Here is a 19,738-nt window from a genome sequence, read left to right on the forward strand (position 1 = left end):
CATTTTAATGAGTGAAATAAGTATTCGACCCCTCTGCAAAACATGACTTAGTACTTGGTGGCAAAACCCTTGTTGGCAATCACAGAGGTCAGATGTTTCTTGTAGTTGGCCACCAGGTTTGCACACATCTCAGGAGGGATTTTGCTGATCTTTTGCAAATCATTATGGTTTTGAGGCTGACGTTTAGCCACTGGAACCTTCAGCTCCCTCCACAGATTTTCAATGGGATAAAGGTCTGGAGACTGGCTAGGCCACTCCAGGACCTTAATGTGCTTCTTCTGTGAAGGATTTCAGTCCTTCACGGCGTAGTGTTACCAATTGTTTTCTTGGTGACTATGGTCCCAGCTGCCTTGAGATCATTGAGGAGATCCTCCTGTGTAGTTTTTGGGCCGATTCCTCACCGTTCTCATGATCATTGCCACCTCACGAGGTGAGAACTTGCATGGAGCCCCAGACAGAGGGAGACTGACAGTTATTTTGTTTTTCTTCCATTTGCAAAAAATCGCACCAATTATTCACCTTCTAACCAAGCTGCTTGGCGATGGTCTTGTAACACATTCCAGCCTTGTGTAGGTCTACAATCTTGTCCCTGACATCCTTGGACACCTCTTTGGTCTTGGCCATGGTGGAGAGTTTGGAATATGATTTATTGCTTCTGTGGACAGGTGTCTTTTATACAGGAGCACTCCCTAATGTGCTCCTAATCTCAGCTTGTTACCTGTATAAAAGACACCTGGGAGCCAGAAATCTTTCTGATTGAGAGGGGATCAAATACTTATTTCACTCATTAAAATGTAAAGGAATTTATACAATTTTGGACATGGGTTTTTCTGGATGTTTTTGTTGTTATTCTGTTTCTTACTGTTCAAATAAACCTACCATTAAAATTATAGACAGATCATTTCTTTGTCAGTGGGCAAACCTACAAAATCAGCTGGGGATCAAATATTTTTTCCCCTCACTGTAGCCTACTTTATTTAGCCACTACTAGGTTGTAGAGATGTACTTAAACACTTTATACAGTAGGAATATACTTCACACAGGTAAACTGAGAATAGAAAATTACTTCATATAGCCACTTCAGAGAATAGGGATCTAGTTCATATTTAGATCAGTGTTTATTTAACTGGTTTAGACAGTTAAGATCTAGTTCATATTTAGATCAGTGTTTTTTTTAACTGGTTTAGACAGTTAAGATCTAGTTCATATTTAGATCAGTGTTTTTTTAACTGGTTTAGACAGTTAAGATCTAGTTCATATTTAGATCAGTGTTTTTTAAACTGGTTGAGACAGTTAAGATTAGTTCATATTTAGATCAGTGTTTTTTTTAACTGGTTTAGACAGTAACGATCTAGTTCATATTTAGATCGGTGTTTTTTTTTTACTGGTTTAGACAGTAAAGATCAACTTTATTTTTAAATCAGTGCATTTTAACTAGTTTTGCCTAAGATCTCAAACACAAATAAATTTTTTTGTTCAAAATGAAAACGGGGAAACAGTTCATGCTATATTGACTGGCAATCTAGCCATTATATTAGACAAAGAAACAACATTCCCACCTTTTCCACTGTCAATAATTAAACATTTCTCATATTTCTGGGTGAGAATTGTTCCCAAGCTCACTTGTTTGAGACTTTAAAATCTGCCAAATCACTCTACTAATACCTGTACAGCACATTAAAACCACATTAATTATACATTAATTTCAACACTTTCGATCAGTTATTAGACAGGAGAAGAATCAACGTCTTCATTCAAACCCATTCAAAAGCTTCCACAACCCAAATGTGGATTCAGACCCACCAGTTGAAAGCCACTGCTTTATAAACTTTAGCTGTTAATCTTCTTTGTATGTTCGTACCAGAGCCAAATTCCACCTTAATGCACTAAAGACACGATATTCCATGCACGGTTGCCATTTCTTTTCATGAAATGGCAGTAGTTTATTCTTGCACTAGAAATACTTCAGAAAAGCCTAAGTGTCAATTTGTATCAAAAGCAAAACCTTTACAATTCTTCACTCTTCAATCCAATCATACATCCTCGTATATAGTACAGTCACAAAATGATTAGCTTCTACACAGTACAGCTCTTTGGGTTGTGAAACTTCATAATTGTGAAAAGGAGAGGAAGTGAGAAACAGGTTTATTTTCAATCAACACTGGCGGTTTTCTTGTTGCACATGTTGAAATGTTGATACAACTCTGATATATGACTGCAACAGCTTTCCATGTATAAAAGATGAAACTGTCAAGGTCTCGGGGGGGGGGGGGGGGGGGGAGGGGTCATGCTCATTCTCTCCAAACACCACAACACCACCATTAACGCTTTACCAGTCAAGTGAAAAGCCTCTGTGTCACTCTGGATAGTTCCCTTTCATTTGAATCACAAACGAAAACAATTTTTTCACCTCCACAACTTCTCCATGCTCAGACCCACTCTGTCACACTCCAACTGATTCAGAACTCTGTGGCCAAAATTCTCATTCATACAAAATCAACTGAACACGACACCCATTCTTATCAGCCTTCAATGGCTTCCTGTGCTCTACCGGAAAAAAAAGACCTCACCTACAAAGCCCTCCATAACCTCCGACCTCCTGCCTGGCTGTCTCCCCTCCCTCCCTCTGCCATGCCTCTGCTGACCTCCCTGACATCCTGCCTGGCTGTGTCCCCTCCCTCCGCTCTGCCTCTGCTGGTCTTCTTGTCACCCCCCACTTTCCATCTATCAACTATGGGTGCGAGGGCTTTTACCTGCTCAGCACCTAGGCTCTGGAACGAGCTTCCACCACACATTCGACACGCAGACAGTTAGGCCTTTTAATAAATTACTAAAGACCTCTTTTAACCTGTAGTTTTATTTTACATGTTTTGTTACACCCCACTGTACTACAACCAATACCAGGTTGTAATTTTTCCTGTATCTGTAAATGCTGTGTTTACTATGTAAGATGTCCTTTGAGATACCAGGTTGTAGTTTTTCCTGTATGTGTGAATGCTGTATTTACTATATCAGATGTTTTTGAGTGTTCAGAATGGCGTTTGCCAAATAAAATTTATTATTATTATTATTAAGAAACACATTCAAGCATGGACTTTGCAATTGAAGGTATCTATTTGATTGGATTTTAATGCAATCTACTAGGTGTGACTTCCAAGTCATTGGCGAAACTATCCTGATAACCTAGTTTGTCAAGTCATCATGACTCAAACCTTGTCATCGGGAGGGATTAGCAAAGTCTTTCTACTAAACAGACTAATTTAACATGGAGACGGCCTCAAAGATGTTGCTCAAGTTGGAACAGATGCCGTAATGATCCTGAAGGCTACTATCCATGTCTAACCTGTTCTAGGAGGGGTAAAATACATACCCTATCTTTTATATGATGCACTCTATTCCTGAAAGTGATCACACCATAAAGTTAAAGTAACAATGTCCTTTTCTAAATGCCCCAATAATGTATACAATCCTAATACTTGTAATACATTATTAATCAAGTAGGGAGAGAAAGAGACGGTGTCAGTTGACATCTTGGATGATGAATCTGATGCCCAGTATCAGATTAGCCGTTTCCACAGCAACCTGCAGAGCATTGAATTTAGCTGTGAAGGAGTCTAGTACCCGGGGCTGAGGGGCAGAGGTGGCGTCTCCAACCAGGGGAGTAGGAGTGAATGGTGGGTACCTGGTGAACACATTTCTTTATTCAGTTAACAAAACAGAAGGACCTCCTCATCCACACAATACCACAATACAATACCAAACATCACAGAGAACACCCAGAAAGCCTAATATCCACATATGAATGGATCTGCTGAGGTTACCTGCAGTTGAGCAGAGTCCACTCCAGCCCCATCCCCTGCTCAGGCCTGGTCCTCCTTTCCACTATGCCACACCCACAGGTGGGTGGAGCCTCATTGCCCCACTGGGAGGTCTCAACCAGGGGAAGAGTACCCGACTGAGGGGCCTGACCGCTGGGTATGTACCAGCAGTGGGCATGGGTGAGGTCTATGAGGCTGGTTCCCCCATCGTGATCCAGGGCCAGGGCCACAGACTCCAGGGAAAGGCAGAAAGCATGGAGCCCCAGAAGGTACTCTGACCGAGACACTCCCATGGAGGATGAGGCGTCCATGGCTTCGCTGGTGCCCTGAGACAGGATAACATTACATTGTGACAAATAAGCAAACACAGATGGAATCAGTGACTATCTTTCTACCAGCTACTGTTATTTTTATGTACATTTTTTTTATCCAGACAGCTTGGATATGTGAGTGTTCAAGGGGCAGCTGGTGAACCTTGTTTCTGCAGTAGGCAGCCAGGAGTGTCTCAGTGCATCCTCCCCCTAGCAGAGCCACTGGGTCTCTTAATGTGAGTCTCAACACATGCTCTGCTTTCTGGATTGCAGACTGGAACGTAGAGACAGACGCCTCAGATTATTACAACAAACCGACAACACAATCATTGCCTTACAACAGTGGGAGTCATTCTTATATTCTTAAATATGAACAAAAATCTCCTAAATCACTCTAATTTCATTTTTATTTGATGTAGAGAAACTAGGATGTTCTTTGAAGTGATCATGTTTGGGCTACATGTAGGGCTGAAATATACTTGTTACTGTAATGTTGCTGTAAGTGAAATTGATTGGTACACATTTGTATATGAAATCAGAGTAGAGACGGCACTGTTTGTGGCAGTTATTACTGTGTTGATGGATACTAATGTAAAACACCACTAGGTCCCAATATACCATGTCAGCCAAAGGTCCAAATCATTGTCTTGGGTCAGCCTGCCCACCTTCAGTTCGTTAAGCATCGTCTCGTTCCGATGACAGACCACCATGGTGCATATGGTTGATGCTGGTTCTTCAGGGGGCAGGAGGTGAAGCAATATCCTGGGTCCGACAGTCCGTACACAGATACCTTTGACCTGGCCGTAGGCCTCTGGAGAGATCGGGGTCTGGTACGAAGCCACCGCTTGAGCCCCTAGGAGACAAGGCCATTTGAGAACCAGGGCTTCCTGAAATCCAGTAAGTTTAGCCTGAATAAAAAATACATTTGTTCTTAAATGATATAGCACCATCTCAGAAATGTAAATGATCACTATGGAGGAATACATTCCTTGTATATTGTGTAGAGACAATATTCTCCACAGTAGGAGCTTCAAAAGCCATCAGTAAATGACCTGTCATTTGAACAATGGGATCGATGAGTGCAATGCCGAGTCGCTCTATGACCAGGACCCCATGCTTTCTGAGGTACTGCTGTAGGACCGGGTGGATCACTCTCTGACACATGAACACATCCACCTGGTTATTCACCACCTGCTCCCCGAGGCCCAGCAGCTGCTCCAGAACCACATCTTCTGGGTCAGGGGCTCCACTTGGCACCTTGCAAGTACAACATCCAAATTTTTTATAGCCTAGTCTACTGTACCTCCAAAATAACAACCCTGTCATGATTAGGTAAGCCTGTATACAGATGAGGCTAATAGGCAGTTTCTAGTAAACATTCAGCCCTCTCACGGAACAGCTCTGATACAGGTTTATCAGGCACGTTAATTAAGAACAAATGATCACGATCTGCAAAACCTGGGCAATAGTTACAGGGTCAAGAAGGGTGATGATTGAACCAATTAAAACCAGTCGTGTTGGTCACTATAAGTGTGGCTGTGGCACCAGGTTTAACACCACTGCTCTTACTGTCAGTGTCATGGGATGTTCAGGGACCACAGTCAGAATACAGGCTAAAGACTCCGCTCATCCAACTAAGGCAGTCTTTTATTGACCTTCAAATGCTCCTGTCTATTCTCCAACTAGACCTGAAGTGAACTCCTCAAATAATTAATTAATAAAAAGCTGAAAAATAGCACAACACTCTTGAGACTCATAACACTGAAATGTGCATTGTGAAATTGATAAATAAACTAAATATTAAAGTTACAATACAAATGATAAATGGCAGTATATACTTTTTTTGGGAAGATTTTGTTATTTGCATGGGTAAAAAGTATATTACCTCCAGGGACCCCTTGCCAAGGGCAGAAAGATCCCCAGAAAGAGACACTGAGAAGAGAGCCAATCGGAAGGGACCGGGTCTCAGTGTTATTCTCTCAGCATGGATGGAATGAAGCAGAACGTCTGGGACATCCACCAACAATCCATGGAACACTGCAGAGTCAAGTACAGACTGGCCCTCCATGGCCACCATTACAGTCCTACCTAGACGAACAGTGTCTGATGTCTCGCCATCAGGGACAGTGAGAAGGAAGGCATGGACAGTCAGTGTGCCTATATGCTGTTTTTCTTTTTCAGTCAACATACTGCCTGGTTTGCTGGAGATGACGCTCCTGGCTAGTGTCACCAAGCTACGACAGCTCCCTAAGTCAATTGTCACTTTACAGTTGCAGTCCTCGTGTTTGAGATAACTGGTACATAGCTCCAGTAGGTGCTTGTTCATTGAGATTGCAACGCTCGGTCTCAAATCAGACTCTTGAACATGCTTAATGAGGGAAAGGCACAGTATCCCAACGTACAGGCCACAGTCACTAAACCGAGATACGTGATTGAGAATAGACGCATTTATCAGTTTCAGTAACGGCTCCGAGGAGTAAAAAGCTTGAAGCAAAGATGAAGAGGTGGAAGTAGTCAGCACATGACCTCCGACGTTGTTGTGGATCTGCTTCAGTCTTCCATTCGGACCGAAAGAAGAATCGAGTATCTCACGCATTAGTGTAATTTTGCGATTGACTTCACTTTTGCTCAGTGGGTTATCCGTGCATACCGACGGCGTTTTCTTGCTAAGCCTAGCCATGACTAGCTACTCATTAATTCACGCACAAATTGTTGAAGCTGAAGACAATACACAGAAAAATGATGGCAGCATTTTTGCATGGCTGGCTAGCTAACTTATACTAGCATATTCGAAATGATCTGCTAAATTCTTGTTCGAATGCAACTGTTAGGTACCTCCCTTCGGAATTAAAACTCTATGACATTAAGTGGCCCCTTTTTTGTCGGGCTACACGTTTACTCTGAATGAGTTGCGATACAAACACCAACAGTGCGCAGTGATCCGAACACTTTACATGGCGGACTATAAAATGCCTGAATAGAATCCATAACAATAAATTGTTTAAATCATCTTATTCAGACATAAAAGCACATAAATTATGTAGGATGTGCGTTTAAATCTGTATTAATGACATGCCTTATATATTGCTGTATACTGTATATGCTTTCCTATAATTTACATAATGCGCAACACAGGCGTAATCTCTTCCAGGCCAACCGTTTCTATGACAGCAAACATAGCTTGAGTAACTCCCCAAGTCACGTGAGGAACGTTCAAAACATTTGGCGGAAAACGAGTTGGTATGAAGCTTGTAAAGTGTTATAAAACGACGTTAAATTTAATTGTAGCCAGGTACATTAAAGTTCGGGAACGGAGTAACAGTTGTTGTCTTTCTCAGTAGTGTAGCGACTGTATATAAGACGAACAAGACTTTAAAATCGAACCGCTAACTAAGTAGCTAGAACTGTTAGGCTAGCTTGTAATGTTCTTCAGCATGCAGGTTTTTCTAGTTTGTATGCAGCCGTCTTAAAACAATATTAGAAATCAAAGCAAGCCTCTATGTCAACATAAGTAGTTAGCAATTGAAACTGAATGTCGTATTTTGTAATGTGATATCTAATTATCTAATATAAGTCAAAACCAGCTTGAGAGGAATAACTTCTTGGAATCACACAAACTGTCAAATAAATCCTCTTCGACAGAATACCTTTAAAAGCATTTTATATTAGGTGTATAGTGCAGTACTAAACTAATGAAATGAATATATATTTTTTTTCCAGGTCAGCCACAACTACAAACACAACTGGGTAGCTACAGTACCCACACAATAATGTCTCAACGCAAGGTTGTTTTAAAGGTACGTGGAAAAAACACCCTCAACATTTGTTTAAACAGCTACAGAACATCCGTATGAAGTTGTAGGTGGTGCTAAAAACTAGAGAAAACTCACGTTATTAATAATCCATACGTGTGTAGCCTATAACTTTAGTTTGGTCACACACTTTTACCTAACCAGTAGTAGCAATATCTGAAAATCAATGATATTAGCTACAGGAAGCCAATGCAGAGACCTAAGAATTGGCGTCATGTGTTCAGGTTTATTTCTTCCGCCAGCACACGCGTTCTGAATGAGCAGCAATTTGTGAGGGATGTTTTTGGGACACCAAAAGGCAATTACAGTAGACCAACCTAAGTTTGGATACGTTTTTCTAGATCTTGTCTGGACAAGAATCCTCCAATTATAGATATGCTTTTATAGGCTGCTTTTGTTATTAGTTTTATGTAGCTATTGAAATTCAGATCAGTATCCATAATTATCCCACAATTTCTAACTTACAGTGCATCAAGGTAATAACTGACTGTTTGTCTCCTGTCTTTGGCACCAAAGACAATTATTTAAGTTTTAGCTTTATTTAGTTGAATAAACTTCTGGTACATCCATTCATTGATTTATTCACGGATCTGGCACAGCTTCTGGGTCTCTGGGACCATAGTCACTAGATGAGAGAGCTATATAAAGTTGGGTGTTATCTGTATAGTTATGATAAGCTGTTTTGTTGTTTTGCACGCTTTGGTGTCGCAGTTGCATATAAATGTTGAATAAAAGAATCCTCAGGTTTGGGCTTTGCGGAGCTCCACATCAAGCCAGTTCTCTTTCACACATAGTTGCCTATGGGGACAAATAAGACAGTGATGTAAATATGATTTGAATCAATTTTGGGCCAACCCAGTTTTCCAGTCTGTCTAGCGGTATTGTATGGTGAACTGTGTCAATCGCTGCACTAAGGTTCAATAACATTAGGATTGACATTTTAGCAGAATCCGTGTTTAAAAATGTTTAAAACTTTAACAAGGGCAGTCACAGTGCTGTGACGAGGCCAAAATAGATGTTTGTTTTTCGCATGATTGTACCTATGAAGGCTAAATTTGTTTAGGTCTGTATTTGCTGATTTCACAAGAGTCTGGGCTACACTATGTTTGTATTTTTTAGCAGAGGCTTAATGTCTGCTGTTTTTAAGGCCTTTGAAAAATTGCTAGATAGAAGAGTTGTTTACTATTTTCATTAGATTTATCGCCAAGCAGCTAAAAACTTCTTTATATAGATTTGTAGGCAGAGCATCAAAGCAGCAGCTGGACAGCCTAACATGTTGTACACTTTAGAGGTTTAAGAAACCCTGATTCAGACTGTCACTAGAGGGAGCTGTTGATGTACATTTGAGAAAGCTTACTTCAGATCCACAGTGCAGCTCTGCAGCCACAAACTAGTTCATATGTAAGTTCTGTATGTATGCAATGTAATCTATGGTTTTTGATCAATTGCATTCTTGGGACCAACTGAGATTCTAAGAACTTAAATGAGTGCTATTAAAAATCCTTGGCTGTTATTCTGGTATTTTGTTGTTTTTCTAGTCTTGTCTTGCTTTCAAAGTGGGATAAAGTATCTGGATTTGTCGAATGTCTGTGCTGTGACTTTCCATTTTAAAGCGATTAAACGTTCATCCTAGGTTTGAGTTTTTCTAGGGCATTTAGTCGGGTTTAAACAGTGCCAGACTAAGGAAGCGTATTCTCCGTCCCCTGACAGGTATCAGTTCAACAGCCGTCTTCTCTTCAATCATTATGGTTGGTGGAATAATGCACATCAGATGTTTGTGTTTGGTTCAAGGCCAGGAAGCCCAGAGGTCTACCCTTCTGTTGATGTTTCAGTTATTGAAAGTTTAGCCCTGATCTCTTACATCCGCCCTAATTTTGCCCAGTTGACTGGACATGTCATTCACACTCGCTGCCACCCCTGGATACGCTCCTTTTAGAAAGGCCCCCACACTCCTTCCTTTCCAGTTCCTAGCTCTTGTCTTCTCTGTATCTCTCTTTCTGCCCCCTGGTTTTTGTTCAGGGCGATTCTTGGATCTCCGACCCCCCTCTCCCTGGGAGAGTGAAGCCCTGTAGTTAGTAAAGGTTGGTTCCTTCCCAGTCAATACATACCGTAGCATAATGATACAGTTGTGTTACTCTGCTCTGCCTGGGAAAGCTCTCAGGCTCAGTCCCAAATGTCAACTTATTCTCCATATACTTCACTACTTGTAGTGCACTATACAGGGAACAGGTCGCCATTTGGGGCAAAACCTCTTGTGGGACCGCAAGCACCCTGGCGTTGAACCAACCGACTGACTGACCACCAACAACACGTCAGAAGGGATGAGTTACCAAACAATAGTATTCTAGGAAGACTTACTTCACTTTTTATTTTTTTTGCAAAAAACAAACCGCATCAAGGCCTCAGGTTTTTTCACAAGTCTTCATCCACATTCCACATCCACAGCTTCGGCTGGCTTTCGAGAGAGGAATCGGATAAGAATTAAGTCTGTCCTTTTTGTGAAACATACAGTGACTCACTTTACTCAACATACCAATGAAAATACAATCAGAGAGACTTTAATCCATAGACTCTGACCTCCACCTTTGTGCTTCAAGCTGCCTGGTATGTGTGTTTTATGGGATTTCAACCTGCCCCTGAAACCATAGCTGTATCCCAAATGGATCCTTAATACCAGTATTGCAAACAAACCACTAGCCAAGCACTGTGGGGAACCCGCTGGGGAACTCTGTGGTCTCGTGGCGTCATAAAAGGCACCCCTATTTCTTTTATATGGCATTATAGTTACCTATTTGTCTGTCCTCTTCTACACATTTGTCTGTCCTTTCTTCTGAAGCAGGGATTCTTGAACTTTTTCATCCTTGTACCAAATGAGAAGTTCTATGCTTTCCTGGGAACCAAGCTCAAACATTCATTTTTTGGGGGGCCTTAAGCCAGATTAATTTTAGTGGTCCCTGCTTGACATCTGAGAGTTTTAAAGTTTACTTGCTGCAATTCTACACATTTTTCAATGGGGCATTAAGAAAACTTGTTTTTAAACTGCAAAGTTTTCTGCAATTCTACACATGTTGCAACAATGCAGTGCAGTCTCTTTACAGTGCAGCCTTTTTTACTTAGGCAAATGCTTGGTGTACGATTACAACTGTGTTTATCATTACAATCAAAAACCAACTACTACATAATTTGTTTAGGGCTACAATGTGTCCAATTATCTGTTACAAACCCGTGTTTATAATGCTGCTGTCTTGATCTGTTTTTCTTTGCGAAAGTAAAACTAACTGCCTATTCCGTGGTTGGGTAGAACTCTGCTGCCAGTCATTCAAATGAACGAAACAACCCTTCAATTGAATGATAAAACTGACAGTCAGTCCGGCAAAGGCAGCGGCTTCATGCTTGTTTGCTTGACATCAGTAATCTACTAACGATATAAATTATTATAGTTGCGTTCAATTATCAGTTATAAACATGTCTTTATGATGTTCCTGCCTTGGTCTATTTTTCTCTGCGAATGTGCATAGATGTTGATCGGAGAACTGAGCTGGAGGACCGGGTATGAAGTGACCATGTTGTAGAAATCCGCTGTCAAATGTTCGAAAGAACTATACAATTGAACCTGTCACTAGAAAAAAGTACTCGTGAGTCACTAAAAATATTTGTTCAAAACGATCAAATCGTTTGCAAACTGCACTTCACTGAACCCCACACAGGATACATTTTGGTCTGCTCCTTGTTATTTCTTAAAGTGTTTATGAAACTAAGCGATAGAAACTCCTCTCTGTGTTTGCGTTTCTTGGCGCCTGATTTACAACGTGTGATGCTAGCAGTAAGAGAGAGCGTGTGGGAAAGCGTGACTGACATCATTTGGTGCTATTACACCACGGCAGCGTGTCTCGCGGTGATCTTCAGGATAAAGGCATAACTAGGTCTGAACCTCTGCTCTTGGACATCTTCCTCCTCGTGTAGCTGATCAGCACTGAGCACAGAGCGCACTAAAAAAAGTGCACCAAATCAATACCAGTGTTAATTAAATAATTATAAATTTACTTTGACACGTCACGACCCATCATGAACACGTCCACGACCCACTTTGGGTTGGGAACAATAGTTTTAAGAAACCTGTTTGGATGGGGTGTATCTGTACACAGCAGTAGTGCCCTAACTAGCCACCAGGGGGCCATTTCCGGGTCGCCTCTGATACGCTGCTGTTCAGCTGTCAGCTTCTTGAGGTGTGCTGTGTGAAAATGTATAGTGTGAGAAACTGTGTCTTCGATATTCAGTTTTCAACATGTAAAACAAAAGTTACAAAATATGAATATGTTTTGGCTGTTAATCCTTCAAAACGTAGCATTAACAGCCACAAAGAGGCAAAGCACCCTCCTGGACATAGAGGCTTCACGTGAGAGCTGTAATATTTATTACCTGTTACATTCCTATTTTTTCCAGATTTGGTGAGTTCAGACATGTGGTTCACTCATATGCTTGGCAATGATGAAAGTTCAGAAAGGTTTATGCTTGAAACATTGTAGGACAGCACAGCATAATAACATTGAAATAATGAGTGATCTGAAGATCTTGAGTGAATCCTAATGTGGCTGTTCGTTGACTACTTTCACATAAGGTCAATATAACACTGAGGTGGGACAGCACAGGATAATAACATTGAAATACCACGAGTTGAGAGGGACAGCACTGCATAATAACATTGAAATACCACAGGTTGAGGTAGGACAGTATGTGGTGATAATATCCTAATACCTTGGGTTGAGGTTGGACAGTACAGGGTAATAACATCATAATACCATGGGTTGAGGTTGTGCAGTACAGGGTGATACTGGATAACTTTGTAATACCACTGAGCTCACGATTGAGTTGGCTGGACCACACACTTTGACCACAGGTCTTGCAGTGGCCCATGGCTAGGCCTGCTTCCCAACTATTATCCTTCCCTTATAGTGCAATACTTCTGACCCTCACCCAGGCCTCAGTCTTGGAAACAGAGTGTCATTTGTGATGAAGTCTTGAGCTCTAGACCGGGAAGTCTGTGTTGGTCACCTTGATGAAGTTGGGAAAGGAGCGGACACTGTTTGTGCTCTTTTCATTTCCTTTATTTATGGTCAATTTAAATAGGAACAAACACATGGAGACTGCCAGTAAACAATCCCCTGATTCAGCTCCTGTTAATGTCCACCACTGACCTCTAAAGATGAAAACACTGTTGTTGATCCTGTCAGCTAGGGACTCTGAGTTGGTGGAAGAGGAGAAAAGGGATGGGTGAAAGGAGGAGGTGAAGAAGACTGAGGGGGAAGGAGAATGAAAAGATGGGGTGAGGTTAAGCTTCGCTTAGTTGCTTCTATAAAACAGCCCTATCCATTACACTCCGTTTGCCATTACTCTTTGCCATTACTCTAACAACTGTTGTTGATGGAAAGTGGTTTAGTAAATACATCTGATGCCTGGATTTTCCAGAGTGGACTGAGGAGGATGAACAGGAGAGATGATTGTGTTGGGATTTCTTCATAATTCACCTAGACCTTGCTTTCCCTCTCTAACCCGCTATCACTTTCTCTCTGCCCCTCCTTCCATAAATCAGCCCATTCCATTATTCACCCTATTTGTCCTCTAACATTCCTTTACAGTAGGCTGTCTGGTAGGATTATAATTTTCCTAATGAATCCCGTCTCTTTTCAGCCCTTGTCTTTGTCTCCGTAGTTGTATGGGATGTTCCGTTCCTCAGGGATATTTACTGAGGAGTGTTACCTGTTCAGGTGAAGGTGGAGTTGTGCGACCCAAATGGTATGATGCTCTCTTGGTAGTGCCCTCCTTTAGACCCATGTTCTTAGAGCTCTGATCAGAAGTAGAGCACTAGTTAGGAAATAGAGTGCCATTTCGGACACGGAGAGAGTTTCAGGTCGGTTCTTGCTGCCTGAATTCCTCCCCTGGGTTGTGTCATTCTATCGATCATAATAATTAGTCATGATGTTTCTCTCATGTGCTGACATCCTCCGGAACTCAGGTCAGGTCCGACGGTGGGCTTGTTTCATCACTGGCCTAGATGTCATTTCATATATTTTTGTGCAATTCAGTTACATCTCAAAATAAGACCCCGCCCCTATAAGACGTAAACAGACTAGTTACGAGAAACTAGATGTGACCCGTGTCTTTGACAGAATGTTTTGCAGGATATGAATTCATCAGCAGCCATTATTTTACTAGCCATTTGTTTTCTTTGCTCGCTATTGAAGGTTTAAGCTTGTACTCTCCCTAAAATAAATGAGCTCCACCAGTTGATTAGTTGTGACTTTTTGCCCTGGACAGCTTGCATGTGCATGTGTCATTTTGCCAGTGTGTGTGACATTCTTGGATGACCTGCTAATCTAAGCTGAATTACCAATACTATTGTTGTCTATGCAGGTTGGGCTGCAAACTTACAAGTATGTTAAACCTACATGCAAAAATGTGCTGAGGAGTTAATGGCCTTGGTGTGCCGGTACCGATCAGATCCCCTGGATCAACACGTGGTTCTACTGGCTCCAGGCCAGTACTGATCAGATCCCCTGAACCAACACATGGTTCTACTGGCTCCAGGATAGTACCGATCAGATCCCCTCGACCAAACTATGGTTCTACTGGCTCCAGGCTGGTACCGATCAGATCCCCTGAACCAACACATGGTTCTACTGGCTCTAAGCCGATACTGATCAGATCCCCTGGACCAACACATGGTTCTACTGGCTCTAAGCTGATACCGATCAGATCCCCTGGACCAACACATGGTTCTACTGGCTCTAAGCCGATACCGATCAGATCCCCTGGACCAACACATGGTTCTACTGGCTCTAAGCCGATACCGATCAGATCCCCTGGACCAACACATGGTTCTACTGGCTCTAAGCCGATACCGATCAGATCCCCTGGACCAACACATGGTTCTACTGGCTCTAAGCCGATACCGATCAGATCCCCTGGACCAACACATGGTTCTACTGGCTCTAAGCCCACTGGGGGGATGTCAGATTCCGTGAACTTTGGTGTGCTAAAATCAGCACACTCTTTAGTCTTTCCTGGATGAAATTTGCTGTTTTGACATCCTCCTTGATAAACAAAACCCAGGCAATACTCAACGGAAGCAAACAGATCCACAAACAAACACTTCCCAAATTCAACCTCATCCATCCCCTATATAGTCCACTACTTACAGTGTGTCTATCCCCTTCATATAGCGCTACTTATAATATATCCCCTTCATATAGCGCTACTTATAATATATCCCCTTCATATAGCGATACTTATAATATATCCTCTTCGTATATCGCTACTTATCATATATCCCCTTCGTATAGCGCTACTTATAATATATCCTCTTCATTTAGTGCTACTTATAAAATATCCCTTTCATATCGCACTACTTATAGTATATCCTCTTCATATACCGCTACTTATATCCTCTTCATATACCGCTACTTATATCCTCTTCATATACCGCTACTTATATCCTCTTCATATACCGCTACTTATAATATATCCCCTTCATATAGCGCTTCTTATAATATATCCCCTTCATGTAGCACTACTTACAGTATCTCACAAAAGTGATATTTGAAATATTTGATTTCAAATGAAGAAATTATACTGCTATAATGTAAAGTAGTGAGTGTATAACAGTGTAAATTTGCTGTCCCCTCAAAATAACACAACACACAGCCATTAATGTCTACACTGCTGGCATCAAAAATGAGTACACCCCTAAGTGAAATGTCCAAATTGGGCCCAAAGTTTTAATATTTTGTGTGGCCACCATTATTTTCCAGCACTGCCTTAACCCTCTTGGGCATGGAGTTCACCAGGGCTTCACAGGTTGCCACTGGAATCCTCTTCCACTCCTCCATGACGACATCACAGAGTTGGTGGATGTTAGAGACCTTGCGCTCCTCCACCTTCCGTGGGATGCCCCACAGATGCTCAATAGGGTTTTGGTCTGGAGACATGCTTGGCCAGTCCATCACCTTTATCCTCAGCTTCTTTTACTCCTCACCTGGTTGCCGTCACACACGCTTGGCACCATCTGAACCAAATACGTTTATCTCATCAGACCACAGGACATGGTTCCAGTAATCCATGTCCTTAGTCTGCTTGTCTTCAGCAAACTGAAGTCACACACAGTCTATTTCCCAAAGACAACCTCTGGATATGACGCTGAGCACGTGCACTCAACTTCTTTGGTTGACCATGGCAAGGCCTGTTCTGAGTGGAACCTGTCCTGTTAAACCGCTGTATGGTCTTGGCTACCGTCCTGCAACACAGTTTCAGGGTCTTGGCAGTCTTCTTATAGCCTAGGCCTCTCTTTATGTAGAGGAACAATTTGTTTTTTCAGATCCTCAGAGAGTTCTTTGCCATGAGGTGCCATGTGGAACTTCCAGTGACCAGTATGAGGAAGTGTGAGAGCGATAACACCAAATTTAACACACCTGCTCCCCATTCACACCTGAGACCTTGTTACACTAACGAGTCACATGACACAGTGAAGGGAAAATGGCTAATTGGGCCCAACGTACTCACTTTTGTTACCAGCGGTTTAGACATTAATGGCTGTGTGTTGAGTTATTTTGAGGGGACAGCAAATTTACACTGTTATACAAGCTGTACACTCACTACTTTACATTGTACAAAAGTGTCATTTCTTCAGTGTAGTCACATGAAAATGACTGGAATGCACCTTTCAGATGCCGAGGCTCTGTACCTTCATGCTGCTGTGACAGAAAACAAAAGACTAAAAGCTGTGAAGGATGGCAGTGTTAAGCGGCTCTCAGTCTGTCAGCGTTGCTCCGTCGTCGGGTCTTCACGCCCTCTTTACAGCTAGAGAAGGCCTGTTGAACACAGAACAAAACAAATGTGTCCCAGTTCAAAACTGCTTCCTCTGGAGGGGCGGCCTTGGGCTTGGACAGGCCTCAACCACACATTCTGCAACATTACATATCTCCTAATTCAGTATAGAGCTTCCATTTACAACGGGGCATGCTAACATTTTGGCCTGAGGGTCTACATTGGGATTCTGAAAGGCTGCGCACATTTTTCGAGGGTGGAGGGGATGGGGTGGTTTATCTATTTGTCATAATCAATTTGCAGGCCAGAAAATAGGTTCATTATAATACTGTATAATGGCCCATTACAATGTCAACATACTTATGATCTAGGTTTAAGAGTGGCCTAGTGTTCTTTTTACCGACCATAATATCATTTCTTATATTTCTGTTTCTATTTTATTTAAACCTACCGCTGGCTGGAGTGAACAGGCACCCTGCCTGAAACCTGCTTTACAATGAAGTAATAACAATATGAAGGACTCTTTATAAGCTGAAAGTCCAAAGACCCCCTCCCTCTTCACCCTCTTAAACCACACGTAAACCACATGGAACAAGAGGTGATATAACTGTTCTAGAACTAGAATGTATGTGAGAGCAGAATTATGAGCTCCTGAGCTGTCCGTCTCTGGAAGTACTGTAGCTAGTTCTTCTGTGTATGGAGGATTTTAGGGCTCTCGTGGTTTCTATTTCTGCAACCTGACTCTTTTCACAAAGGGTTTCCTTTAGATAGACTTTGCCTGTAAACAGAGGAAAACTGGCTATAGACTGACCTTTTGAATGAGGTCTGATCACGCGGGGGTCTAAAGACAAATCAGCATCCAATTCAAGTCACCTCATGATCTGGCAGGTCAATCTTTGGTTTGCTGGCAGTGCAAAGCTCTAATCACATTACCATAGTCCGGTCCAAATGACGCTGTGATAGCCTAGACGCTTAACCCCACGTTAAGACGCCCGGTCCAAATCACGCTGGGATAGCCTAGACGCTTAACCCCACGTTAAGACGTCCGGTCCAAATCACGCTGGGATAGCCTAGACGCTTAACCCCACGTTAAGACGCCCGGTCCAAAACACGCTGGGATAGCCTAGACGCTTAACCCCACGTTAAGACGCCCGGTCCAAAACACGCTGGGATAGCCTAGACGCTTAACCCCACGTTAAGAACCCGGTCCAAAACACGCTGGGATAGCCTAGACGCTTAACCCCACGTTAAGAACCCGGTCCAAAACACGCTGGGATAGCCTAGACGCTTAACCCCACGTTAAGAACCCGGTCCAAAAACACGCTGGGATAGCCTAGACGCTTAACCCCACGTTAAGACACCCGGTCCAAAACACGCTGGGATAGCCTAGACGCTTAACCCCACGTTAAGACGCCCGGTCCAAAACACGCTGGGATAGCCTAGACGCTTAACCCCACGTTAAGAACCCGGTCCAAAACACGCTGGGATAGCCTAGACGCTTAACCCCACGTTAAGAACCCGGTCCAAAACACGCTGGGATAGCCTAGACGCTTAACCCCACGTTAAGACACCCGGTCCAAAACACGCTGGGATAGCCTAGACGCTTAACCCCACGTTAAGACGCCCGGTCCAAAACACGCTGGGATAGCCTAGACGCTTAACCCCACGTTAAGACGCCCGGTCCAAAACACGCTGGGATAGCCTAGACGCTTAATTCCACTGTTCTTAATAGCCTATGAACTACAGTCTGTTTGTTTATATAGAATTTCCAGTTATGCTTTGAACTCCACATGATTCTTTTTCAATTCCCATTAGATAGCTCTGCTAGTTTAGTTTGTGCTGAATGTTGTTTTTAAAATCCTTCCTGCTTGAGATACTGCATATTCAGAACTGGGTAAACTGCTTTTGAATATTTTCCCCATTTTCATGGAACACCATTCAGAGTGATTGTATGTTGATTTTTCTTTATTAAAAATGGTGAAATTAAAGAAAAGCCTTGGGGAGAATCTTCAGAGTAGGACATGGTGCAGTTTTGACAGCCTGAAAACCAGACTTTTCCCCATCAATTCTCAGATATAAACACACCTCTTCTAACCACTCACAGATAGAGCCCTCTGTTCCAAGGAGCTCCCCTTCCCAGAAAGCCCCTGGTTCTTGTCATTCTGTTGTTGTGTGACGGACTGGACAATGTTGATGATTAATGATGTGTACTTCTGTCCTGTGGTCTGCTGTTCTAACCTGATAAGGGAGTCAGGCTGACAGAGTTAATTCCTCTGCTGGATGAGGGGCGCACCTCAACCGCCTCCCTCCTCCCTATCTGCTGCTGGTCTGTCCTGGTCCCAAGTAGTGCACCACATAGTAAATGGGGTGTGGTTTGGGAAGCGATTGAGCTGTCTGGCTCCCTGCCAGACACAAACTCAGAAACCAGACATAAACTCAGTCAGACTAGACTGTTGTCATGACCCTGAAACTCAGTTAGACTAGACTGTTGTCATGACCCTGAAACTCAGTCAGACTAGACTGTTGTCATGACCCTGAAACTCTGTCAGACTAGACTGTTGTCGTGACCCTGAAACTCAGTCAGACTAGACTGTTGTCATGACCCTGAAACTCAGTTAGACTAGACTGTTGTCATGACCCTGAAACTCAGTCAGACTAGACTGTTGTCATGACCCTGAAACTCTGTCAGACTAGACTGTTGTCGTGACCCTGAAACTCAGTCAGACTAGACTGTTGTCGTGACCCTGAAACTCAGTCAGACTAGACTGTTGTCGTGACCCTGAAACTCAGTCAGACTAGACTGTTGTCATGACCCTGAAACTCTGTCAGACTAGACTGTTGTCGTGACCCTGAAACTCAGTCAGACTAGACTGTTGTCATGACCCTGAAACTCAGTCAGACTAGACTGTTGTCATGACCCTGAAACTCAGTCAGACTAGACTGTTGTCGTGACCCTGAAACTCAGTCAGACTGTTGT

General features: G+C 42.6%; 2 protein-coding genes across 3 annotated transcripts in view; one reads left to right on the top strand and one right to left on the bottom strand.

Annotated features, from left to right (window-relative positions):
- Positions 1 to 2,841: 2,841 nt before the first annotated feature.
- On the bottom strand, positions 2,842 to 7,058 carry mkks (McKusick-Kaufman syndrome). Of its 2 annotated transcripts, XM_010902828.4 has the most exons (6): positions 6,015 to 7,057; positions 5,182 to 5,386; positions 4,795 to 4,982; positions 4,293 to 4,403; positions 3,822 to 4,144; positions 2,842 to 3,682 (listed from the first exon to the last, which is right to left on the bottom strand). In XM_010902828.4, exons 1-6 carry the CDS (start codon positions 6,807 to 6,809, stop codon positions 3,520 to 3,522), a joined length of 1,785 nt encoding a protein of 594 aa, XP_010901130.1. In that variant the 5' UTR covers positions 6,810 to 7,057; the 3' UTR covers positions 2,842 to 3,519. The 2 variants fall into 2 exon arrangements, with proteins under 2 accessions (XP_010901130.1, XP_019901830.1); XM_020046271.1 differs by lacking the exon at positions 2,842 to 3,682 and having other exon boundaries at positions 3,905 to 4,144; positions 4,237 to 4,403; positions 6,015 to 7,058.
- Positions 7,059 to 7,298: 240 nt separating this feature from the next.
- Positions 7,299 to 19,738, top strand: part of slx4ip (SLX4 interacting protein) — a 62,172-nt gene continuing 49,732 nt past the window's right edge. Inside the window, exons 1-2 of the mRNA XM_029119770.2 lie at positions 7,299 to 7,369; positions 7,850 to 7,926. Coding sequence (XP_028975603.2) covers positions 7,900 to 7,926 — 27 coding nt within the window. The 5' untranslated portion in view covers positions 7,299 to 7,369; positions 7,850 to 7,899. The remainder of the gene's footprint in view (positions 7,370 to 7,849; positions 7,927 to 19,738) is intronic.

This window comes from Esox lucius, chromosome 5 (genome assembly GCF_011004845.1).
Source record: "Esox lucius isolate fEsoLuc1 chromosome 5, fEsoLuc1.pri, whole genome shotgun sequence".
Taxonomy (NCBI): Eukaryota; Metazoa; Chordata; class Actinopteri; order Esociformes; family Esocidae; genus Esox; species Esox lucius.